This window comes from Phaenicophaeus curvirostris, chromosome 38 (genome assembly GCF_032191515.1).
Source record: "Phaenicophaeus curvirostris isolate KB17595 chromosome 38, BPBGC_Pcur_1.0, whole genome shotgun sequence".
Classification (NCBI taxonomy): domain Eukaryota; kingdom Metazoa; phylum Chordata; class Aves; order Cuculiformes; family Cuculidae; genus Phaenicophaeus; species Phaenicophaeus curvirostris.
In genome coordinates this window covers 1,680,325-1,705,739 of record NC_091429.1, presented here as the reverse complement: position 1 = coordinate 1,705,739, position 25,415 = coordinate 1,680,325, and the positions used below count along the sequence as shown (strand labels likewise).

At 58.2% G+C, this 25,415-nt stretch overlaps 1 protein-coding gene across 3 annotated transcripts; it reads left to right on the top strand.

The window, feature by feature from the left end:
* Positions 1–99: 99 nt before the first annotated feature.
* SARNP (SAP domain containing ribonucleoprotein) lies at positions 100–24,401 on the top strand. Of its 3 annotated transcripts, XR_011339333.1 has the most exons (13): positions 100–163; positions 2,199–2,298; positions 2,495–2,541; positions 3,204–3,271; positions 4,388–4,439; positions 6,254–6,327; positions 6,844–6,872; positions 7,302–7,327; positions 8,022–8,090; positions 20,178–20,267; positions 22,587–22,666; positions 23,450–23,604; positions 23,856–24,401. XR_011339333.1 is itself a non-coding variant. In XM_069879670.1 (12 exons), the coding sequence occupies exons 1-11, from the start codon at positions 128–130 to the stop codon at positions 22,626–22,628; spliced, it is 633 nt and encodes a 210-aa protein (XP_069735771.1). In that variant the 5' UTR covers positions 100–127; the 3' UTR covers positions 22,629–22,666; positions 23,856–24,401. The 3 variants fall into 3 exon arrangements, 2 of the variants coding, with proteins under 2 accessions (XP_069735771.1, XP_069735770.1); XM_069879670.1 differs by lacking the exon at positions 23,450–23,604; XM_069879669.1 differs by having other exon boundaries at positions 23,450–24,401.
* The last annotated feature ends 1,014 nt before the right edge of the window (positions 24,402–25,415 follow it).

Here is a 25,415-nt window from a genome sequence, read left to right as displayed (position 1 = left end):
TCATTGGTAGCTGCCGCCGCCGCTCAGCCATTCCCCGCTCGCCATTGGCTCTGGCGCGGGGCTCTCAGCCAATGGGGAGGCGGCGCGGGGCCATGGCGGGGGCGGGGCGCGCGGCGAGGGCGACAAGATGGCGGCGGAGGCCGTGGAGCTGCACAAGCTGAAGGTACCGGGGGTGTCGCCGCCCGGCCTCGGGCTGCCCCGGGGGCTCCGGCCACGGCCCTCAGGCAGCGGCGAAGCCCCGGGGGGGCGGTGGGAGGGTCGGGGCTTCGTAGAATCGTGGAAACCTGGGGTGAGATGGGATGGAAGGGACCTCGGAGCCCATCCGGTCCCACCCCGTGGACACCTCCCACTGGATCAGGGGCTCCAAGCCCCGTCCAACCCGGCCTGGAAGCCCTCCAGGGACGGGGCAGCCACCGCTGCTCTGGGCAGCCTGGGCCAGGGCCTCCCCACCCTCATGGGGAAGAAATTCTTCCTTGTGTCTAGTCGAAGTCTGTCCCTCTTTCAGCTCAAAACCTTTCCCTCTCATCCTCTCCCTGATCAAGAGCCCCTCCCCAGCTTTCCTGGAGCCCCTTTTACTGCTGGAAGCTGCTCTAAGGTCTCCTCAGAGCCTTCTCCAGGCTAAACAAACCCAACTCTCTCAGCCTGTCCTCATATGGGAGGTGCTCCAGCTCTCAGATCATCTCTGTAGCCTCCAACCCGCTCCAACAGCTCCATCTCCTCCTTATGTTGAGGATTCCAGAATTGGAGCCGATGTTCCAGATAAGGTCTCCCAAGAGAGGATCAGAGGGGCAGAATCCCCTTCCTTGCCCTGCTGGCCACGCTGCTTTGGTTGCAGCTCAGGACGTGTTTGCTTTCTGGGCTGAGAGCTCACCTTGCCAGCTCATGTTGAGATTCTCATCCCCCAGCACCTCAAATCCTTCTCCCAGGATCTCTTGATCTCCCAGGACCCCTGTCCTGGTCTGTTCCCAGCACGTTCCCGGCCCCTGGCAGTGACCATGACCCCAGTGTGGTTGGGTTTGGGAGCGTCCTAGTGCATGCCTGGGTTTTCCAGCTATCCCTTCACTCTCTTCTACTGGGAGACACTCCCAGGATCCCTGCTGGAGCGATTCCCAACCCTTTGGCAGTGACCGTGACCCCCAGTACAGCTGGGATTGGGGAGCATCACAGAGGTTTCCTGGGAATCCTCTTCTCCCAGGATCCCAGCATCCACCCTGGCCCTTTCCCAACCCTGGCAGTGACCATTCAGGCTGGGATTGGGGAGCTCCTGGTGCTTCCCTGGGGTTCCTGGGAGGCGCTTCCAGGATCCCAGCATCTGCTGGGGTGATTCCCATCCCCCTGGTAGTGACCCTGACTCCCAGTGCAATTAGGATCAGAAGCTTCCGATGCATCCTGGGAATTCCCAGCAACCCCTTATCCCCCTCTCCAAGATCCCAGCACCTGCCCTGGCCCATTCTCATCCCCCTGGCAGTGACTGTGACCCCCCTCCAAGTGCTGTTGGGATTGGGAAATGTCCCAGGGCTTTCTGGAAATCCTCTTCTGGGATGCATTCCCAACCTTTGGCCGTGACTGTCGGCCCTGGCGCGGTTGGGATTGAGAAGCATCCCGCTGTTTCCCGGTGCATCCCTGGCTTTCCCAGCCACCTCCCTCTCCTGGGATGCGCCACCCGGATCCTGGCACTTGCCGTGGCTAATTCCCGACTCCGTGGCATCGCCACGCAGGTTGGGATTGGGACCATCCGCCTGTGTCCCACAGGACCCTTCTGCATCCCACATCCCGGTGTGATCTGGGGGTGGTTCCGCTGCTCGAAGCAGCTGAGCCGATTGGGATTTCACTCCAGTCCTGCTGCCCCATTCCCAGAGTTTTCATGATTTTCCCATGCCCTCGGGCATCCCTGCATCAAGAATTGCCCCGGCTTTGCCATTTTTGTTCTCTAGTTTGCCAGTGGGGTTTAAACCGGAGTCAGCCCTGAACCCAAACCCTGGTGTGAATCCCGAAAGCAAATTCCATGCTGTAAAGCGTTGACTTACAGAACCGTGGTTCAAGTTCGATCCCAAAGAACTGTCTCAGCTCCCAGTGACAAACCCAGCCGCGATTCCCATGCCGGCCTCATTCGTGCTTCCGCCGTTCCGGGTTCGTTTCCGGATTCGTTTCCAGGTTCGTTTCCGTGTGGGTGCTAACGGGATCCTCTCCTTGCGCAGCTGGCGGAGCTGAAGCAGGAATGCCTGGCACGCGGCCTGGAAACCAAAGGCAACAAACAGGACCTGATCCACCGGCTGCAGGCGTACCTGGAGGAACACGGTGGGTGCATTCCCAGGGGCGTTCCCGAAGCCGGGAGCTGCCCAAGGGGTGAGGGATCCCCTGGCGAAGGGAAGAGCCCCGTTCCTCATGCTCTACTGGAGCCGAGGGAAGTTCTCCCAGCAGGCTTTCTCGGTGCAGCCGGGGCTGCCGCCGTGGCCGCGTTCCACTGCAATGGCTCTCTTATTCCCTCTTCCAGCTGAAGAAGAGGCGAACGAGGAAGACGTCCTGGGAGAGGAGATAGAGGTAAATCCCGCGGGCCTGCTCCCGCCGCGATGCCTCGCTCCGTGCCGGAGGAACGGGCAAGACCGGAGCTGGGGCTGCTTTCTGGCAGCACCGTGTTCCCCACTGGGTTTGATCCCGCTGGTTGGATGCCGAAGGCTGGATGGGAGCGCGGGGGGCTCACTGTGGTTTGGTGTGGATCCTTGTCCTGAGCTGAGCCCTTTAGGGAAGGGTTTTAGGGAGCAGAACTGGCTGCCCTGGTGGTGCTGGGCCATGTGTCCCATGGGAGCGAGCGGATTTGTCCCGAGGAAAGTGGGGAGAGCGGCTTGGGAAAGGGTTTTGAGCTTGAAACAGCCGCCGGTTCTTCCCACCGTCCAGCTCTGTTCCTGCCAGCACAGAGAGCTTCTCCCTGGTTTCACCACTGGGGGGAAGCCAGAAGGTCCTTCCCGCTCTGTGGGTCAGGGAGTCCCACTCCGTTATCTCCTGTGCGAAGCCCAAGCTTTTCCGTAAGGGATCTGACTTTGGAAAAATGGGCCAAGAGTCTGTGTGGGCCAAGCAGGCACAGCACACGAGCTGTGGGTGTGGGAGCCGGAATGATCTGCGTGGGATCTTGAGCCAGAGCAGTGGCCCCGCAGCGCGATCTGCTGTGATTCATCGTCTGATCCCTCCAACCCCTTGACTTCCAGGAGGAAGAGCCGAAGCCGGCGGAGCCACCTGCCAAAGCCGAGGAGACCCCCACCAAATCACCCGACGTGTGAGTGTCCATCTGTCTGTCCGCGCAGCCACTCTCCCCAGCCCCGGGCAGGCCCCTCGCCCGGCGGTGTGTCCGGCTGTCCGTGTGTCCGTCTGTCCGCCCGTGCCGGCAGGAGGGGGCGTGCTGTGCCCGTCCAGCGCTCCGGCAGCCGCCCCGCACCACGTCCCTGCGGAATTGCTTCCTGTGAAAGTGCCATTAAACCATTACTGCCTTTCAGGGCATAAAACGAGAAACCTGTCCCGGCCTCCGGAACAAAAGCCGCGCGCTTTTCCAAATGGGAGCCCCTAACGAGCCGGCCGTGCCCCACTGTTTTATGGGAGCTGTTCGGATGCTATTCCGTTTAGCCTGGGAACTTCCGAACCTTGTCTCTTCCCCTTTTGTTTTCCCCTCGAGCTCTGTTTTCGGAGCATAAACTTCGGAGCACGCCCACTCCATTATATTTTCCTTGGGTCTCATTCCCGGTCCGGCTGTTGCTGGCTGCGTATTGTTCGGGAAGCGTGGGCCCGGGCTGCCCCATGAACTCGAACAGAGCCGCCCTTTGTGTCCCGGGGCCACGAAGGGATAAAGCTCCTCGGGGCCGGGCTTTGGGCTGCTCACGGAGCTGCCACGGCTCTTCCGAGCTGGAAGTTGTGCCGGGTTTAGTTGGGATGCGTGGGGCGGCCTTGTGGTTTGATGCCACCAGGCCTTTCAAGGCGCATCCTCAGCACCCACCAAACTCCAGAACCTTCTATTAAACGGGATCTGTGATCCCTGCAGGGCTGGGGGTGTGTGGAGCTGGGCCTTCCTGGTGTTACCGAAGGGACTCAGCAGTGCTCAAGGCACTAGTGAGGCTCCCAGAACCCCTGCCACGCTTCCCTGTTCTGCGTCTGTCCTGCTTCCAGTGTATCCCAAGGCTGTGGTTACGCGTTTCCCGGTGTTTCCCAGTTTCCTGCTGGCGTTGGTGCCTCCTGTCCCCGTCGTGTGGTGCCGGCTGTGCCCCACTCCTGTCCCCACCCGTCCCTCGGTGCGGCCTGGGGTCCAGTAGAAGAATCCCAGTGCCTCTCCCACCAGGATAGGCCGTGGGCTGGGTGGGAGCAGCCCTGACCAACTTCTCTTTTTTTTCCCCAACATCTCCAGGATTACAGAAAAGAAGGTGGTGAAAATCACATCAGAGATATCGCAGATAGAGGTAAGGATCCTGCTCCATCATCCTTCGAGGGGTCTGTTTCCGTGCCTGCTCCATTCTGAGTCTCTCATGTGCTGCTGGCTTTGCTTTTCCTTGTGGAATTCCACCGGCTGTGGGACACCCTGGCTGCTGGAGGCTGGATCCAAAGGGACGTTTCGCTCTGATGCCTGTTAAAGCCCCTCTCCCAGCTGCTCCTCGACCACAGATCCTATCTCAGTATTCCCAGTTTGGCCTAGTTATTCCCCTGCAGACAGGGATGGGCTTTGTCCCGCTGTGTCCTCTGCTCCGGGTGACCAAGGCCAGCAGACCCAGACCCCTCTGTGGTGACACCGCTCTGTAAATCCGAGTCTCCTGCTGCTGGGAACCTGGAACGCTCTGCTGCGGCGTCACCAGGCCGTGGCCATCACTGTCCCTCGGATCCCACAAACCCAGTGGATCCAGAGGCACAAAACCTTGGAGCTTTGGGAATTGCCTTCAGGGAGCCATCGGTCGGGAGGGGCGAATGGGAGCTAACAGATTCTTTGTCACTCACATCCCTGGAATTGTTTACCACGAGGGCACTTGGGAGCTGCTGAATTCTCTGGGGAAACCTTGGGAACCTTTGCATTCCAGGAATCCGGTTGTGGATCTCTCATCCTCCCCCACCCCTGTTATTTTTTTTCTCTCGTCTTCCGTAAGCAAGGAGTCGCTGTGGAAACGTGATTCCTGTCTCCCTGCTGTTCTCTCCACTCCGGAGCTCTAATCTCCTGTTTGGGACCGGAGCATTTCCACAGCAACCGGGGCGATGGCGCAAGCGGGGGATTAGGATCGCGGGGAGGGAATAATGAGGAGAAACACGGCACCGAGGGGAGCTGGGAGCACTGCCCAAGGAGCCACGGCCCTGTGATGTGGGGCCACCTTCGTTAGGGAACTCGTTAAACAAACTCGTCCTCGTGCTTTGCTTTTCTCCAAATTCTCAGCCTGCTCCCAGGAGATCTACAGTTTTGGCTGAGTGGGAAACGGGGGCATATCTGAAAAATTACATCCTAGGTGGTTTGTCCTGATAAGAGGGAGTTCTTTTCCTACCTAAAGCACAATTGAATGATTGGACTCGATGATCTAGCGGGTCTTTTCCAACCTGGTGATGATAGAATCATAGGATGCCAGGTTGGAAGGCACCACAAGGATCACCCAATCCAACCTGATGATCTGTAAGGTCCCTTCCAACCCAAACTATTCTCTGATACTCAAGGTGTTGGGAAGAACGAACCAGGCTTGGCCCAAGGGGGTGTTTTTCTACCTTTCCTGTTCCTCCTTGGCTGAGTCAAAGCCCCTCGGCACTGAGAGGGTGAGGAACGCCGTTCCCAGTTGGCTTTTCCAAACACTCCTGCGTTGAGGCTCGCAGTTATCCCACTCCTTGCTGTGCTGTCGGCTAAAGTAAATGTTTCCATTAGCACAAACCCTGCTCCTCTGACCTCCAAACACATTTTTGGGCCCTGGTGTCATAATCCGATGTTAAATATTTCCCCTTCCAGGGATTTAACACTCGGCTGTGCCTTCTCTGGCGCTTCCAATGCCTCCAGGCTTTTCCGTGCCCCAGGTAACCTTGCTGAGTCCTCTTGGACTAGCTGAATTCTGCCTCGAATTGCACTGCTGATAGCAAACTCCGCTTGTGGGGCCGAGCCAGCCAGAACAGGCTTCTCTCTAATAAACCAGCCCCCCATCCCCTTTTCCAGCTTGTTTCCATGGCCTTTTCCATAGAAAGGAAGAGAAGAACCTTTCCATACCTTTCCAATCTTCCCTATTCCTCAGCTGGTTCCATTCTCTCCCTCCTCCAGAGAATGCAGAAGAGAGCAGAACGCTTCAACGTCCCTGTCAGCCTGGAGAGCAAGAAGGCAGCACGAGCGGCCCGGTGAGTCCACACTCAGAGCCTTTTCCCCCTCTTCCTCGGGAGGAGCCTCTCCGGACACGGCTGTTAGCGGTGTCAGTGTGAGGGGAACGCGGTGCTGGGCTGGATACAGGAACAACTGCTAGGGAGGGGTTGGAAAATGAACCTCCAGTGTCAACCCGGGCCTGGGTCCGCTTGTAGGGTGCTCGGAGCTGGCTGTGCTGCCTGCTTGGGCTGAAATCCGTGTGGAATCGCTGGTGGTTCTCACTGTTACTGTGGAAAAATGGGGCAGGGAAAGGGAAAATGGTGAACTGCAGGTGATCCAACAGCTTTCCAGGCCCAGAGGCTACTTGTATGGGGAATGACTGTGAGCGGAGCGAGCGGGAGCTGCCGCAGGGGTTGCACTTGGGTGGTTCCACTGCCTCCTGCCCTCGGACACGCGGAATCAGGGAACGGCTCTGCTGGAGGAGCTGCTGATGGTGTCCGGTGCCACGATCCCGACTCTGCTGGTGCTCACGGAGCTCTGTTTGCCTCCCACAGGTTTGGCTTGGCCACGGTTTCCACAAAAGGTGAGGGGGTGAAGCAGAATTGATCCATGGGGTGCGAATATTTGGTTATTCCCAGAGAATCATAGAATAGTTTGGGTTGGTAGGGATCTTAAAGATCATCCTCCCCTACTGACCATGCCCAGGAGCTCCAAGTGGGGCTGTAGGGTCACAAGAACAGGACCTGGGTCGTTCCCTTGGGAATTCTGGCACTTTTCCCAGCGTTCTTATCTTCACGCTGGAAGATCCGTGCCAGCTTTTCCTGTGGTGTCCTTGGGCTGTGTGCCAGACACCATCTGGCTCCTAAAATGCTGGGATCTGTGGCCGGAGCCCTCTTGGGACTGTGGGGCAGGAGCGGGAGAAGGTTGAAAAGCAAGTGGGAGGCTCATTCTGTGGGAGCCGTGGCTCCTGGTGCTGTTCCCTGACTGCGTTTTCCTTGCTCTCTCATTCCAGGCCTCTCCGCAGACAGCAAACCCACGGTAAGGATCGTGGCTTGTTCCAGAGTTGCTGCCGCTCGGGCCATTGGCGTGGGGTGTGGCTGCAGGGAGAGGTTCCTGTCTGCTGGAATAAAACCCTAGAATGGCCTGGGAATGATGGAGGAGTCGGGGATGCACCCACCAGGATGTCGTGCCTGCACGGAACGTGAGGGCTTCGCATCCTCCGGGTGCAAGGCTTGTGCCGATGAGTGAGGTTTAGAATGGAATCATTGAATCATGGAATCCTGGAATGGTTTGAGTTGGAAGAGGCCTCAAAGCCCGTCCAATTCCACCCCCTCCAAGGGCAGGGACACCTCCCAGTGGATCTGGGGCTCCAAGCTCCATGCAGCCTGGCCTCGAACACCTCCAGGGAGCTCACAGGGATAATGGCCTCTTTGTCTCTGGGTATTCCAGGTGAGGCCCCAGGCTGGTGGGGACGCTCCAGAACAGCCACGCGCTCCACATCAGCCACTTCCTTGGGAGCAGAGCAGCTCCAGGGGCGTTTTATCCTCTGATCTGCGTCCTTGGATGCTGGTTCCTCCCACAGCTCTTGGCGTTGGTGGGATTGGGTGTCAGGACAGCGCGGCGCCCGGCATTTTCCCCAGCACTGATCCAGGAGGCAGCCTCCCCGAATCCCAGCAACTTTGAGTGATGAGGGTTTTATTTAAAATCTGAGTTGTTTCCCATCTCTTTGCAGGTGAACATGGATAAACTAAAGGAGAGGGCTCAAAGGTTCGGATTGAACGTCTCCTCGCTCTCCAAGAAGGTAAGATGCCTTGGTCTCCGGGATGCTCTGCTCCTTTTACAGTTGGACTTGATCTCCAAGGTCTTTTCCAACCTAGTGATTCAATGATTCTGGATTAGCCCGGTGCTCCGGCACCATCCAAAGCCCAGGAGCTGCCTGAGGTTTCCCTCTCATGCTCTGGGCCCCAGAGCCTGAGGAGCTTCCTCAGCGCTGTTTCTCCATCCCTTCTGGGTGTGCGTGTGGCTCCGTCTGGTTTTCCGTTCCGACTGTGGGATAGAGGGACAGTTTTAAGGGTGTTCATCTGGATTTTAGCTCGGGAAGTGGCTCTGGCTTGTGGGCTGCACCATGGTTTGTTCTCAGATGTTTGACTGCGCCGTGTAAACGCCTGGTTCCAATGGGGCAGGAATCAGAGCTGTAACGAGCCAGGTCGGTAATGATCCAGGTAATGAGCGCTTGGAAGGGAAGGCATGTGGAACTCCCTAGTAGGAAATAACTTGGAATTCTAAATGAGATGAGCTCTGTGAAGGCTGGATTTGCTCTTACAGCTGCTTAGTTTTCCAAGGGAGAACTATTCCTCGGCTTTGGAGCGTATCTGCCTCCCGGTCCTGGTCCTCGGCAGCTGATGGGGCTCAGCCTCCGTGCACTGGAGCTGGCGGGGGTCTGGGATGAGCCAGGGAAGGGTGGGATTTGCCGAAGGGGTGTGCTCGGAGGCAAACACGTACTGGGGGATCACGTGCTTGCTGTTCGATTGTCCCTGCTCAGAATATATTCCGTAACAAACGGAGGAGAAGATGGATTTACCGTGTTTGGGAAATCCAGAAGAGAGGGTGGAGAGCTAACACAGCATCCCGTGCGCTTCCTAACCAAAGCAGCCGCTGCCTCTGGCCCGTACAGAGCCTTGCGCTGCCGTTCTGCTCAGAAACAGCGGTGAGGGACAGGGAATTGTCCAGCCTGGAGAGCTCTCCTCTCCGTGCGGGAAAGAGTGGAATTCAGGGAGGCACAGCCTCTCTCTGTCCCTGTGCAATGAGCCCCTCTCCTCTTCTGGGGATGCATTTGGCCTTTATTTTCTGTTTCTCTGAGTGTTCCGCTTTATTCCATGGCCCCGGAGATTTACTGATGTAGAAAATCTGGCATTGGAGGTCGCTGTTCCCCCCTTGGCACTCCGATCCCTCCAGGGTGAGGGAAGGAGGCAGTGCCCAAGGCTGGGATGAGCGGAGCTGTGGGTGCGAGGCCGCTCGAGCATCCCTGACCTGGTTCCCAGGAGCTCCGGTTCCCCAGGAGGGCTCTGCCCTGTGTGTGTGCGCGACTTCCCTGGAGCTGGAACCTGCTTCCCAGCTTGTGCTGTGATCCCAGTGCCTGGTAACACCCTGACCCAGCGAGGGTCTGAGCTCCCTCAGCCCTTCCCCTGGGTGCAAACGAACCCCTCGAAGGAGACCTGCGGTGGGGAGAAGGGCTTCTTAAAGCCCGGAGGCAGCAGCCAGGCCGACTGTAGCACCCAGTGCTGGGCTTTGTGTCCCAGCAAGCTGCGGCTGGGCACCCCGCGGGGCCGTGTCCTCCCCACAGAGCTGTACCCAGTGCCCAGGTGTCCCACGGGGCCATGTCCTCCCCACGGAGCTGTGCCCAGTGTCCAGGCACCCCATGGAGCTGTGTCCTCCCTATAGAGCTGTGCCCTCTCCGCACAGCCATGTCCTTCCCGCAGAGCCATGCCCAGTGTTGAGGTGCCCCACGGAGCCGTGTCCTCCCCATGGAGCTGTGTCCAGTGTCCAGGTGCCCTCTGGGGCTCTTTCCTCCCCATGGAGCCATGTCCTCCCCATGGAGCTGTGTCCAGTGTCCAGGTGCCCCACAGAGCTGTGTCCTCCCCATGGAGCTGTGTCCAGTGTCCAGGTGCCCCACGGAGCGTGTCCTTCCCATGGAGCTGTGTCCAATGTCCAGGTGCCCCACGGAGCCGTGTCCTCCCCACGGAGCTGTGTCCAGTGTCCAGGTGCCCCACGGAGCCGTATCCTCCCCACGGAGCCGTGTCCAGTGTCCAGGTGCCCCACGGAGCCGTGTCCTCCCCACGGAGCTGTGTCCAGTGTCCAGGTGCCCCACGGAGCCGTATCCTCCCCACGGAGCCGTGTCCAGTGTCCAGGTGCCCCACAGAGCTGTGTCCTCCCCATGGAGCTGTGTCCAGTGTCCAGGTGCCCCACAGAGCTGTGTCCTCCCCATGGAGCTGTGTCCAGTGTCCAGGTGCCCCACGGAGCGTGTCCTCCCCATGGAGCTGTGTCCAGTGTCCAGGTGCCCCACGGAGCCATGTCCTCCCCACGGAGCTGTGTCCAGTGTCCAGGTGCCCCACGGAGCCGTATCCTCCCCACAGAGCCGTGTCCTCTCCACGGAGCTGTGTCCAGGTGCCCCACGGAGCCGTGTCCTCCCCACAGAGCCGTGTCCTCCCCATGGAGCTGTGCCCAGTGTCCAGGTGTCCTCCCCATGCAGCCGTATCCTCCCCACAGAGCTGTATCCTCCCCATGGAGCTGTGCCCAGTGTCCCAGGTGCCCCACAGAGCCCTGTCCTCCCCACGGAGCCGTATCCTCCCCACGGAGCCATGCCCGGTGCCCGTCCTCCCTGTGCCATGCTGCTTTTTTGTTTACTCCCCCAGGAAGCCGAGTTCATGGGCTTGGAAGTGGCTTCTCCCACGGAGCGGAACACGCTCCCGCATTCCTGGGAGGAATATTATTGGTGACTTTAATTAGCCGGTAGCATTGTGCTTCCCACCTGGGTGTTCTTTATGGCTTTTCATTACGGAGGAGCCTGGCGGCTGCGAGTGTTTACAGGCTCCTGGCAGGTTTTTATTCCGCAGCGCAGCAGAACGTGACAATAACGCATTGTGTCCCCAGCCACACTTCATTTCCCATTCAAATTGGATCGGGAGGGGTCGGGGTGTGGGGGAGAAGTGGAGAGGAGGGGGGTTTCGGCCCTGCTGCGAGCAGGGAGCGCAGGCAGCGCTGCAGCAGCGGCTGTGAACTCGGCTGAGCCCCCTGCCCCCTCCGGGTTTCAATCCTTTGGGTTTAAACCCCAGTTCCTCTCTGAGCAAAGAGCGAATGAGATCCCGGGGCCGGGAGGAGAGCCAGGAGCGGGGCAGGAGAGGCAGGTGCTCCTTTCTTAGGGCACCGTGGCGTTAATGTCTGAAATAAATCAACCCAGCACTGATCCCCCCACGAGGCCTCCGGCGAGAGCTCCCGCTCGCTGACCCGCAGCCGCCATCCCATCGCTCCGCTCCCTGTCCTCAACCCCACGACTCCAGAACATTCCCCTCGGCAGCTGCTCCGAGAGCACTGAGCGCCCCGGGCAGGGGGTGGATGAGCTGAGGGAGCATCATCCCAAGGGGAGGTTGTTCTACATCCATAAAAAGGACTTTGGGAGCCTCCCACTGGCACTGAGGAGACGCCAGGAGCCCTTGGGGCAACGCAAATTCCCTGTTTGCCACGTTGCCGTCATGGTAGCCAACACTTTTCTTGATCCAAACTAAAATAAGCAGCTTTCCTCTCTCCTTTTGAACCACCAATGGCATCTTGGCTTGGATCAGAGGCGGTGTGGCCAGCAGGGCCAGGGAGGTTCTTCTCCCTCTGGCCTCGGCCCTGGGGAGACCGCTCCTCGAATCCTGGGGTCAGTTCTGGGCCCTCCCCACAAGAAGGATGTTGAGGCTCTGGAGCGAGTCCAGAGAAGAGCAAGGAAGCTGGTGAGGGGGCTGGAGAAGAAGAGGAGCGGCTGAGAGAGCTGGGGGGGTTTAGGCTGGAGAAGAGGAGGCTGAGGGGAGACCTCATTGCTCTCTGCAACTCCCTGAGAGGAGGTTGTGGAGAGGAGGGAGCTGGGCTCTTCTCCCAAGGGACAGGGGACAGGACGAGAGGGAATGGCCTCAAGCTCCACCAGGGGAGGGTCAGGCTGGACATTAGGAAAAAATATTTCCTGTAAAGGGTCATTGGTCCCTGTCCGAGGCTGCCCAGGGAGGGGGTTGAGTCCCCTTCCCTGGAGGGGTTTAAGGGCCGGGTGGACGAGGTGCTGAGGGCCATGGGTTAGTGATTGATGGGAATGGTTGGACTTGATGGTCCTGGTGGGTCTCTTCCAACCTGGTGATTCTATGATTCTATGTTTCTAAGTTTCTTGTTTTCTGACTGGAACATCGCAGCTATAGGACAGGTTGGGAGCCCCGCAGGCATCCCGGCTCGGATCCTGAGCAGCCCAGGGTGCCGACATCCTCTTGGATCAAAGCCTACTGGCTGGGAAGGGTTAATGATTTAACGAAGCTGTGGGTTTAATTGCAGCTAATGAAGATGTGTTTCATAGGAGCAGGTAGGAGCCGGGATCTCTGACACCCGTGTGGCTCACGGGGCTCCGTGGGCTGGCGGAGATGCCAAGGAGAGGGAAAACAACCAGATTAATTGGTGCTGAGATGATAGTGAGAGGGTAAATCTTCGTATCCGAGGGCACAGCTGGCACATCCCTCCTTGGGAGGCTCTTTGGGAGGCTGCATGCCCTGAACATCACTTTTCTTTCCCATGAAAACACGCAACCACCACCCAGGGAAGTGCTGGGATCCCTAGTAGGCTGGAATTCATCCCGAGAAACCAATCGGCTTCATCATATGTTGTCCATACACCCTCCCTCTCCAGGCCTGCTCCCCTAATTCTGCTTTTTCCATGTTTTATGGAGCATTCGGCACTCAAATCAGCCACGTGAAAGCATTTTTGTTGCTTTGGAGCAGCATTCTGGGATTTGAGGAGCAGGTAACCGGGATGTGGTGAGAGCCTGCGTAGCTCCAGCCCTGACATTCCCAAGACATCGTGCTTTTAATATTTGTAGGAATTGAAAATGCTGCTTTAGGTAATTCTTAACGGATTTTCCCTTTTCCCTCCAAGCTGGATTTCCAGTGGGAGATTAAAGACTGAGATTAAGGAGTGAAATGCAGGCCAAGCCTTGGAACGCCGCATGTGTCCGTGTTTGTTCTGGACCCTCAGCGCTGCCAGGAGAGAAGGATGCAGCTGGGATCGCAGGGGTGTGCAGGAACAAGGTTGAAAAATCCCACTACGAGAAGTGCAGGTAGCAAGGAATGGAATGGGATTCTGAGAGTTTGGAAAACCATCAGGCTGTGCCTTCCATGGGAGCACCAAACCCTGGGTTTGGCACAGCTCTCTGGCTGCAACAGCGCCTGGATAAAGGGAGAACCTCAATTTGAGGGGAGAAAAGGTGGATTTGGTCCTCCCCGGCCTTACTGCTTCTCCAGGTGAACGCTGGAGAGCTTCCAGCTGGTTCCCATAAGGATTTCTGGAAGCGGAGCGCTAATCCTGTGGCCCCCGCGGGTCTCGGGGTGAGCTCCCGTCCCCTCCTGCCGCTCCTTTCTCCGGCCCCGGCCAAGTGACGTCACTGTTTTCCAGTGCCGGCCCGTTGCTTCGGGATAATGGGAAGTGACAAGGTGAAGAATGGCGCTGGCAACGGCGGGCGCTGAGACACGGGGGTGCCGTAAGCGAGGCCCCCGCTGCCCCTGCCCCCTCGGGGCCGCAGGGAAGGGGTTTGTGCCGACGGAATCGCCGCGGTCGGGGGGTTGTTGCTTTGTTTTGGACGCTCCGGCACCCGGAGAGCCCTTCTCGTCCCCGTCCTGGGAGGCTCAGTGTGGGACAAAGGCTGCGCGGCACCGTTGGAGCCGTGGGCATGGCAAGGGAAGGCTCGGCACAGCCTACGTGCCAGCAGTCGGCGTGCTCCAAGATGATCCCAGGCCTTCCGAGGGCCTCATTCCCAGGGAAAATGAGATCTGGGCTTACAGGACGAAGTTGCAAACTGCAGTTTTTCCCCCTTTTCTGTTCTTCCTGGCAGGCAAAGCCACAGTTTCACCCAAGGGTGCTGGTTTTGTGGTACCAGCCTGGTTCCAGCCATGGGCATCTCCTCCAGGAGAGGGATGGGGATAGCTCTGTGGTTTCCAGTCCCTATCCCAGGTGATCCAGCTGGCGAGTGGTGAGATTGTGCAAGGGAATTGAGCTCTTGAGTTTCCTGGAAGGCAAATCATGGGTTGTGTCAGACCGTTCTCTGCTCTTGGGAATAACCCAACTCCCTGAAAGGAGGTTGTGGAGAGGAGGGAGCTGGGCTCTTCTCCCAAGGGCCAGGGGACAGGACGAGAGGGAATGGCCTCAAGCTCCACCAGGGGAGGGTCAGGCTGGACATTAGGAAAAAATTTTTCCCGGAAAGGATCATTGTGCACTGGCAGAGGCTGCCCAGGGAGGGGGTTGAGTGACCTTCCCTGGAGGGGTTTAAGGGACGGGTGGACAAGGCGCTGAGGGACATGGGTTAGTGATTGATGGGAATGGTTGAACTTGATGATCTTGGGGCTCTTTTCCAACCTGGTGATTCTATGATTCTATGATTCCCTCAAACCCGGTGGTGCACTAAGGGTTCAAGTTCGGCCGTGCCGTCCTGTGGGACTGGAAAGGCTCAGAGCCAGCACCTCGGCACATCCCTTCCCGCTGCCTCTGCTGTGACCCTCGCTCTCTGGTTCTCTCAGCTGCTGTTTTTTCCTCCCCTCTGGCATTTCCGCTCCAGCATATCCAAAATAATTTTCCTCTCCCCTGCTGCCTCAGCTGCCCTGCGCTCCTGGGAGCGACCTGGCCGTGTGGGAGGCGAGGCAAGCGTGGGGTCATAGAGCTGCCCAGCATCGTTCCTGGTTGGTTTTTTCCCCCGTTGTCCTGCTGGTTCCTTGTCAGGGAAGGGGCTGAAGGGTTTCCTGCCATCGTGGCAGCATCGCAGCTCGGTTCTCCCACTCCCCAGGCTGTGCCTCCGTGTTTTCCCCAGTCCTGGTGCAAAGGGAAGGAGCTGTTGGGAACAACCAGCCCTGGAGCGGCTCAGTTCTGCGCTTCCACCCCTGTCCCGTCCAGCTTCAGCTTCTTGAACAGGTTTGATGTTCACCACGATCCCTTTGGAATCGCTTCCCCCCTCGCCCCCATGTCAGTTTAAAAACAAATGCCTTGGGGTCAGGGCTCTCCGGCTCCCGCTGCCGCCTGAAAGGCCTCGCGGCCCGGCCAAACCTTCGAGGAGTGTCGGAGGGTTCGCTCCCGCGGGACAAAGCCGGGACTCCCTGACCTCCCTCTGCCCAGGCAGCTGGTTCTTCACCGGTCCCCGCTGGGAGACAGAACTTCGCCTTTGTCCAGAACACAAATACATCTCCCCCCTCCTCGCTCCCCTTCCATTATGGTTCCATCAATGATGTCATCGTGTCCCATTCAGGGGCTCCTGAACCTCTTGGCTGCAGGAATTTGGAGGAGGCAGGGGAAGAATGGCAACCCTGGCCCTCGCTCCTGCTTTTCCCGAGCCTCTGGAAGGAGAAACAGCATCAGGTTTCCCCTTTCCCCCTCTTCCCAGTGGAGGAGAGAGGTGAACGCGGCCCCAGACCCTGCTGTTTGTGTGGAATCCAACCTTGTGTAGGTCCCTGGAGGATCCCCTCTTTCCCGTTTATCCCTTTTAATTAGGGAACATCACCAGCTCTTTCCATCCTGAGCAGATGCAGCAGTTCCGTGTCCCCTGGCAGTGCCAAGCTCTCCATTGACATGGCTTGGAGGGGACCCTGAGCTCCCTCTTCCCAGCCAGATGCAGTGCTGGCAGCTCTGTGGGAGTGTTAGGAAAAGCTCTGGGAAGGCTCTTAGGAACTGAGAAGTTCCCCAGCTCTCTCAGCCGTTCCTCAGAAGGCCTGTTCTCCAGCTGCATTCCCTTCTCTGTACTCGCTCCAGAGCCTCAACATCCTTCTTGTGCTGAGGGCCCAGAACTGACCCCAGGATTCGAGGAGCGGTCTCCCCAGGGCCGAGGCCAGAGGGAGAAGAACCTCCCTGGCCCTGCTGGCCACGCCGGGTCTGATCCAAGCCAAGATGCCCTTGGCCTTCTTGGCCCCCTGGGCCCCTGCTGGCTCCTGTTCAACCAACACCCCCAGGTCCTTCTCCTCCAGGCACTTTCCAGCCAGACTTCTCCTAGGCTGGAGCTGCTCAGGGTTGTTGTGCCCCAAGGGCAGGACCCGGCATTTGGCCTCGTTAACCCTCCTGCCGTTGGTCTCAGCCCATGGATCCAGCCTGTTCAGATCCCTTTGGAGCCTCCCGACCCTCCAGCAGATCCACGTTTCCACCCAGCTCAGTGTCATCCACAAACAAACTGTGTCCAGCTCCAAACCTTGGCTGGAAGCATGGAGAGGTGTTTGAGACAACAGAGCTGGGTCAGAAGGAGCATCTTGAGTTCCCCTTGTGTTCCGTTGGGCTTTTGCGGAGTGGAGCATGAAACCCAACGCCTCTCACCATTCCTGCTCTGCTCCGTGATGCCCTGCGCTAAAAGGGAATTTTATGGATGGAGTGGGAAGGGCTGTAAGGCACGCGGGGAATATTTCTGTATAAACCCTGCGCTTCCCTGGTGCTCCCCATCTCCTGCTGGTGCGTGGACCATCCAAGGGACTCAGCGGCGCTTGGACCCCCAGAAAGGAGCTGGAAGAATAAATAGGTGGAGATGAATTCTGGGAAGGCGGCGGGTGGCAGCTGCGCATCCCAGATTGGAGCGTGGCGGAGAATAAAACCCTCGTCCACTGCTGTTTTGCCTCTGGGTGTGAAATTGGAAGCGTGGTCACCCTCGAGTGTTCCGTCACCTCCACCGTTGGGAGGTCAAGGCCACACCGTCATTAATCTGCCGTCGCCCGAGCGCCTTGGGGCTCCACTTTTCATCCCTCCCATCCGTCATCTCACACGAGGTCTGGGAGGGGACCAGAAGGGTCTGGCTTGAAATGCACGCGGCCAGGGATGCGGCGATGGAGGCTCCTGTCACTCTGCATCCCTGATGAGGAGGCTCAGGGTTCATCTGCAGATCCAGAGCGTTTCCTCCTGGGATGCTTTAATCTGATGAGAAAGCTTTGCTCTGCTCACAGAGCGTGACACAGCCTCGGGGCAGGGATTTCGCAGCCACGTGGGATTTTCCAGCGCAGCAGGAGCTGCCCCGATGGAGCCGGCCACTGCCTGACCCGTGTGTGGCCGTGGTTGTGTGATGATGGGAAGATGGGGTGGTTTGAAAACTTAGCTGGAGAACTGGGTCCTGTTCTGGAATCCTCAACATAAGGAGGAGATGGAGCTGTTGGAACAAGTCCAGAGGAGGGTACAGAGATGATCCAAGGGCTGGAGGACCTCCCATACGAGGACAGGCTGAGAGAGTTGGGGTTGTTCAGCCTGGAGAGGAGAAGGCTCTGAGGAGATCTTATAGAGACCTTCCAGTACCTGAAAGGGGCTCCAAGAAAGCTGGAGAGGGACTGTTCACAAAAGTTTGGAGTGATAGGAGAAGGGGCAATGGGTATAAACTGGAGAGGGGCAGGTTTAGACTTGACATAACAAGGAATTTCTTCACTTTGAGAGTGGTGAGACACTGGAACAGGTTGCCCAGGGAAGTTGTGGCTGCCCCATCCCTGGAGGTGTTGAAGGCCAGGTTGGATGGTGTTTGGGCAGCCTGGTGCAGTGGGAGGTGTCCCTGCCCATCGTGGGGGTTGGAACTGGGTGATCTTTAAGGTCCCTTCCAACCCAAACTATTCTATGATACTATGATAATAGGAGTGGCTGGAAAGCTGCCTGGAGGAGAAGGACCTGGGGGTGTTGGTGGAACAGGAGCCAGCAGGGGCCCAGGGGGCCAAGAAGGCCAAGGGCATCTTGGCTTGGATCAGACACGGCGTGGCCAGCAGGGCCAGGGAGGTTCTTCTCCCTCTGGCCTCGGCCCTGGGGAGACCGCTCCTCGAATCCTGGGGTCAGTTCTGGGCCCCTCAGCACAAGAAGGATGTTGAGGCTCTGGAGCGAGTCCAGAGAAGAGCAAGGAAGCTGGTGAGGGGGCTGGGGAATAAACCCACCAACTGGGAGGCTGGAACGCGGTGCCGGTGCTGCCGGGGTTGATGGATGCCGCGCTGGCGGCCGGTTGATGGGTAATTTTGCTCAGCTGGGTTTCAGCACCCCATGGATCAAACCCTGTCAGCGAGGGCTGCGATGGAGTGAAGTTTATTGGACACGCGGGTGCATCTGACACTGCCGGGCCGGGGGTCAAGGCAGTGGGATCGTTAGGGCCGCCTTGATTTACTGCGATGGTTCCGTGCTCTCCCTGCAGGGCAGGGGGTTGGTGGAGCGAGAAAATGAATTCAAACCCGCAGCTCCCTGCGTTCCCAGGAGCCTCCATGTCCCTTTATTAAGGACATGGTGCTGCTCCGTGGAGGTGGCACTGGGATTCACCTAGCAGCGATGGTTTTGAGCACCAGTTGGGTGGGGCTGGTGCCCAGGGTGGGTTTTCTTTGTGTGGTTTGTGCCCGTGCTGAGCTGCTCCGGCCTTTTCCTCCTGTTCTCCATCCCTGTGAGGATAATCCCTCCTGGTGCTCTTTGTTCCCAACTTGCTTTTCGGGGATGTCGCTTCTTCCTGAAAGCTGGAGCTTGAGCTTGGTGGCTTCCCAACCAAAACCTAGGATGGACACCTTCCCGCTGTCCCCTCATCCTTATCAATGGAATGGATGGTTGTACCTTTCCTGATGGCTCCAGCATCAAAGCATGGAGAGGAGAACCCCATGAGAGGATTCCTGGGAAGGAGGGGTGCTCTGCCATGCAATTCAGCAGCGATCCCCGTGGTGAGGGGCTGGAAACACAGCAGAGATCAAAGACGCTGGGGCCACAGGGCTGCCGGTGGCTCCTGACGGAGCCAGAGCGTGTGAGAACCTCGGAGCTTGTGGTTCAGCTGCCCTGTTGCCACAACACGGGAATGCCAGGAGCGCTGTGCCGGTGCCAGAGGCCTCTTGACGTCAGAGCTCGGCACGGTGAGGCTGCCCCGCTGCTCGCTGATGGCTTCCCCACGGCCAACCCTGCGTGCGTTCGGCTGCCAACGGGGATGTTTGTGACCTGGAGCTTAAACGGATCAGTGTCTGGCTGGAGAGCTGCCTGGAGGAGAAGGACCTGGGGGTGTTGGTTGACAGCAACTGACCATGAGCCAGCAGGGGCCCAGGTGGCCAAGAAGGCCAATGGCATCTTGGCTTGGATCAGACCCGGCGTGGCCAGCAGGGCCAGGGAGGTTCTTCTCCCTCTGGCCTCGGCCCTGGGGAGACCGCTCCTCGAATCCTGGGGTCAGTTCTGGGCCCCTCAGCACAAGAAGGATGTTGAGGCTCTGGAGCGAGTCCAGAGAAGAGCAAGGAAGCTGGTGAGGGGGCTGGAGAAGAAGAGGAGTGGCTGAGAGCGCTGGGGGGGTTTAGGCTGGAGAAGAGGAGGCTGAGGGGAGACCTCATTGCTCTCTGCAACTCCCTGAGAGGAGGTTGTGGAGAGGAGGGAGCTGGGCTCTTCTCCCAAGGGCCAGGGGACAGGACGAGAGGGAATGGCCTCAAGCTCCACCAGGGGAGGGTCAGGCTGGACATTAGGAGAAAATTTTTCCCGGAAAGGGTCACTGGGCAGTGTCAGAGGCTGCCCAGGGAGGGGGTTGAGTCCCCTTCCCTGGAGGGGTTTAAGGGCCGGGTGGAAGAGGTGCTGAGGGACATGGGTTAGTGATTGATGGGAATGGTTGGACTCGATGATCCGGTGGGTGTAAACGGGGTGTAAAAGATGGAGTTCTGGTTTTTGAGAGCTCTGACATGGGTTCAGGGGTAGGAGAGGGAGGGATGGTGGGAAATGGCCTGGAAGAGGCTTGGAACAGCCGGGATGAGAACAGCCAAGATAGTGCTGATGGTCAAGACATTGGCGTGGGTGTTGGCAGTGGAGGGAAAGAGCTTCCAGGGGTTTTGGAGGCCCTGGAGAAGCAGAAATCTGGGAATTGTTGGTAGCAACACACTCGCTTGGGCCGGAAATAATGGAATGGGACTTTGGGAAGATGGGTTGAGGGTGAAGCCTGCATCTCCCAGTGAGAACGTTCACAAGAGGAGCGGCGCAGTGTTGGTTCCGTGGGGTGGCTCTTGGATTCTCCTACTTGCTTCCCAAGGGTTTTTTGAGGTGCTCTTGGCATCTCGGCTGCCCTGCTCCTACTTTTAGCTGGTGCTCCGGTAGCCAGCTGCGGGCGGGAGGTTGGAGGAATGGGATGAACACCCTGGGGGTTGCCAACCAGATAAATCCTGGTCCTTCATGGCAGAGCGAGGAAGATGAGAAGCTGAAGAAGAGGAAGGAGCGGTTTGGCATCGTGACGAGTTCAGCCGGGACTGGAGCCACAGAGGACACAGAGGTAAAAGCTGTTCCTGAGTGATGGGGAGTGGGTGGGAGCGATCCCATGGTGCTCAGCCCCTTTCTCCTTGGTGTCCGATCTGCTGTGGCTTTTCCTCCAGCTCCTGCTGGTAACAGGCTGGAGCCTGTTACCGAGCCGACCACGACACACGGTGGCATCCAGCTCCTCTTGCTGGATGCTTCCAGAAGGGGGGTTGATGCATCTGCTCCTTGTTATTCTCTGCATCCTGGATGCTCTGGACACCCTGATTCATAGAGTCATAGAATCATAGAATCACCAGGATGGAAAAGACCCACTGGATCATCGAGTCCAACCATTCCCATCAATCACTAACCCATGTCCCTCAGCGCCTCGTCCACCCGTCCCTTAAACCCCTCCAGGGAAGGTGACTCAACCCCCTCCCTGGGCAGCCTCTGCCACTGCCCAATGACCCATTCCGTGAAAAATTTCTTCCTAATGTCTAGCCTGAACCTCCCCTGGTGGACCTTGAGGCCATTCCCTCTCGTCCTGTCCCCTGTCCCTTGGCAGAAGAGCCCAGCTCCCTCCTCTCCACAACCTCCTCTCAGGTAGTTGCAGAGAGCAAGGAGGTCTCCCCTCAGCCTCCTCCTCTCCAGGCTAAACAACCCCTTGGATTCCCCTTGGATGCTCTTGTTGGTCTCCATCCATAAATCCCTGTATGCTGTAATGAAGCTGGAGATGCTAGCCCTATGTCCATCTCTTCCCCTCCAGGCCCTGCTCTCTCCCTGCGTTTCCATCCCACGAGCTCTGCATGGGGATTTTGGGTTCTTTTGTCCACTTTTACCCACTTTTACCCTGTCCCACATCACCACGTGCTCCAGCACGGTAGCTCCTGCATTGTTAGGCGAGGTTTGCATTCACACCTCTGCTGCCACTTCAGCTCAGACCCCTCTCCTGGGGACAAAGGGACCGTGCCGGGAGGGGAATCCAGATGGATTCAGACTGTGGAGGTTGTGGCAGGGTGAGCAGTGAGGCTTGGAAACAGCTTTCATGGCATCTCCTGGGCCCAGTGATGGAGAAGTGGGATTTGTTTGGTTCCCAAGAGCCGTTTCCACAATTCTGGTGGGATTTAGAGGTGCTTTTGTGCCTGTTTTGTTTTGGGTTTTACTGCTGAAGCGCCACAGCGTTCCCAGCCTTCTGCTGCTCCTGGGAGCAAGAGCCCCTTCGGCTGGGCTAGGGATTCCAGGCTTTTCCGTTAGGTCACTCGGAGATTGTGCTGGGAACAAAAAGAGCTTTTTACTAGCATTGTGTGCACTCAAATGCACCTTTCCCTGGGGATTCCCGATCCGGGTCCGGCTGCCCCCTGTGCTATTTATCCTGCTAAAAATCAAGATTTATACGCCCCTCGTGCATCGCCCTGCAGGCGGATCGGAGCGACTGGAGTAGCGTGTTTAATGTGGGTGAGTGTGTCCCCCTCACCTTTGCCATGAATAGGCGAGTGTTAACCCCTTGCCCTTTTACATTTCCCACCTCCCCTCCGCCGGGAAGGGTTTCCAGGCCCCTGAAGTCGGCATTGTTCCCGGCTCAGCCCCTTTGTAGCGCGCTGCCAGCCAGGCGAGGTGACTCCAGCAGCGCGGCTGCTCCAGCCAGGGCTGCTCTTTGTCCGGGGAAACACTTGGTCGCTCCCTTCAACGAAGCTGGTGTTAATCATAGAATCACCAGGTTGGAAAAGACCTTTCAGATCAGCAAGTGCATCTCGGATTGTGTTGGTGCATGAGGGAGGAGAGCCGAGAATCATGGAATCGTGGAGTGGGATGGTTGGAAGGGACCTCAAAGCTCATCCAGTTCCAACCCCATGGGCAGGGACACCTCCCACTGGATCAGGGTGGGAGCCCTGGGACACCTCCAAGCTCCATCCAACCTCACCTCGAACATCTCCAGGGATGGGGCAGCCACCACTTCCCTGGGCAACCTGGTCCAGCACCTCCCCACCCTTCCAGGAGAACATTTCTCCCTAAGATCTCATGTCAGTCTCCCCTCTTCCAGCTCAAAACTGTTCCCCTTCATCCTCTCCCTGCACTCCCTGATCCTCCCGAGCTTTCCTGGAGCCCCTTTCTGTACTGGAAACTCCTCTAAGCTCTCTCTGAAGCTGAACGACGAGCTTCTCCAGGCTGAATGACCCCAACTCTCCTCGCACAGGAGGTGCTCCAGCCCTTGGATCATCTTCACGACCTCGCTCCACCAGCTCCATGTCCTTCTTGTGCTGTTACCGATACCCCATTTCTCATTAATTCCTTGTTGATGTTAAAGAACTCTTAGTTTCTCTTTGGGTTTGATTTTTCTCGTATTCCCTGTTTGCAGGCAAAGAAGAGGAAAAGAGCAGAGCGCTTCGGGATCGTCTGATGCCGTCCTCCAGCCCGTCGGCGCCGTGCCTCCCGAGCGTGCGTTCCCCTCCTCTCTCTCTCTCCCGCTCCCGCACCCTTTTCCCTACGTTTTAGTCGGAGTAGGCAGGGAATCCCCGTAGTTTTATGGTTGTGCTCCGTGTTTTTTCCAAGTTACAAAGTTCAAAAGCAAGGAAAAGTCGGACCAAGAAGGAGGTGTTCTCGGTGTTTCCCAGTTGCTGGTGGCGCCCGGGTCCGGCAGGGAGGGACGGAGAGCGTCCCGGTGTCCCGAGCGCCGCAGGGAAACGCCTGCGTCCAGCTCTGCCTGGGGAACGGAGGAGAAGGGAAGGGAAACTGGAGAGGGATGGAGCCGGAGCAGGCTCTGCTCTGCCCTCGGACTCAAAGCCACTAAGGCAAAGCCTGCGTTGAGGTGCCGTGTCCATTTGTGCTCCAGCGCTCGGACAGCCCTGTTCTCCATGCGATTAACCCTGAGCTCTGGCTGTGCCGAGGTCTCTCTGGAGCAGGTGCTTTACCCGGGTCCTGCTCCAGAGCTCTGGGATCATCCCTGTCTCAGCCCAAGCACCAGAGAGGGTTTTTTTTCAGATAAATCAGCTGGTGTTCCCAGCGATGGCCACAGTGTCTGCACGAGCCGAGGCGCAGGGTAGTTTCCCGATTGCCTGAGGCTGATTGGAATCTCACAGCCAGGATTGCTGAGGAACCCACCTAAAGCCAGGAGGGAAACGTAGCGATGCCTTTGCTCGCTTCGTCCCACCCGATTCCATCTTTGGCTCCCAGTGTTCCCCAGGTCCCTCGCATCCTCTCCTCTCCTGGCTCTGCTCGCAGGCTGGGTTTGACCTCGGCCCTCTCTGCTTTCCCACACGGATTCGCCTTGGCCCTCTCTGAGCTGTGGGAGAACCCGGTGTTATCCCAGGACCCGGCTGGGAGCTCTTGGTAGCTGCACAGGGACACGGTTCATTCGCTGCTTTAACCACAACCCTGTGAGTGAAATGCTAGAAACAAATCAGCCAAGTCCTGCGGAGGCAGCACTGCCGCAGCTCGGAAATCGCGGCTTCTGCATTCCCGGCGACACCTTTGTTCCAGGGGGCTGTGAGGAGCAGATCCCAGGGTGCCTGGACCCCAGTGGCGTTGGGCTGGGGTGGAGGGAGCCACCTGCTCCCCTTTCCCTCAGGAATCAGCGTCGCTCATCCCTCCGCGTCTCCCACCCTGTGCTGAGCTTTCCCTCCCGCAGATGCCTTGGCGCACGTGGAAATCCACCCGCTCGGGCACCGTGGCTGAAATCCTCTTTTCTGGAGACGTCCTGGGATTCGTGTTTCTGACCGTAACCTCTTACCGGTGATTCCTTGGGTGCTGGATGCAGCCGCTCCGTACACTCCGAGCTCTTCGGAGGATACACGCCTGATCCCTGAAGCAATAGAGATGGTTTTAATGTGGAATTCTTCGCCCGCTCCTGTGCTGTGATGTTCGCTCTTGGTGTCCACGTGCCCTCGGCGACTCCCGGTGATCCCCAGGTGTCTGATTATGTTCCCACAGGGCAGCTAAAAGCCACAGCTCCGGGTTTCATCCGGCTTCATCTGTGGCCGAGTGAATCGCTCTCCCTCGCTCCTTCCCGATTTCTTGTAGCCACGTTAGTCCGGTGGCTCCCGTGTTGGATTTTGTACGGGGTTTTCTATTTGGCTCATAATCTCTTGCTGCTTCCTCGCTCGCGATGCTTGTTCTGTGCCAGGGCGGACGTTGGCCATTCCTCCATGGTTTCATAATAAAACGGCTTCTTGGAGGCGGTTCTGGGTCTCGGTTCGGCGTGGCTGCAGCTCAGGGCTGGAGCGAGGGGCCGGGAGGGAGCCAGAGCAGCCGGAGACGTGGCTGTATGGGGACTCGGCTTCGGGATCGTCCCAGCGTGGCCATCGGGTGACCTGGATGAAGCCCCAGCCCCTCCTGCCTCTCCAGATCATCCTCACGGCCTTGCTCGGATCCTCCTGCTCCGACCTCAGGCAGCGGCGTGGTAGTCTGGATGCAGCTGGCACCCCAGTGGGAACCACGGGCAAGTAACGGGGCTGCCTCCTGCAGCCAATGGTTGGGTGCTGAGGCCCAAAATCCGTGCTGAACTGCCAGGGCAGCGTGGATTCCTCTCTGCTTCACCATCGCCGCTTATTCCAGGTCCTGATGGAATGATCCAGGCACTGCTGGCTTGTGCGGTGCTCTCCAGGGGCTCAGGGCAGCGGTGCTACTGGGATCCCATGGGTGCTCCCAGTGTCCCGTCTTCCTGTGGTGCTGAGGGTGGCCCCTGGGAATGCTGCTCCGGCCATGGATCCCATCGGCTTCACCCTGAGATGAGGGCAGGACGGAGGGGTCCCAGTGCTGTCCTGTGTCATAGAATCACAGAATCACCAGGTTGGAAAAGACCCCCAGGATCATTGAGTCCAACCATTCCCATCAATCACTAACCCATGTCCCTCAGCACCTTGTCCACCCGTCCCTTAAACCCCTCCAGGGAAGGGGACTCAACCCCCTCCCTGGGCAGCCTCTGCCAGTGCCTAATGACCCTTTCTGTGAAATATTTTTCCTGATGTCCATCCTGACCCTCCCCTGGTGGAGCTTGAGGCCATTCCCTCTCGTCCTGTCCCCTGTCCCTTGGGAGAAGAGCCCAGCTCCCTCCTCTCCACAACCTCCTCTCAGGGAGTTGCAGAGAGCAATGAGGTCTCCCCTCAGCCTCCTCTTCTCCAGCCTAAACCCCCCCAGCTCTCTCAGCCGCTCCTCTTCTTCTCCAGCCCCCTCCCCAGCTTCCTTGCTC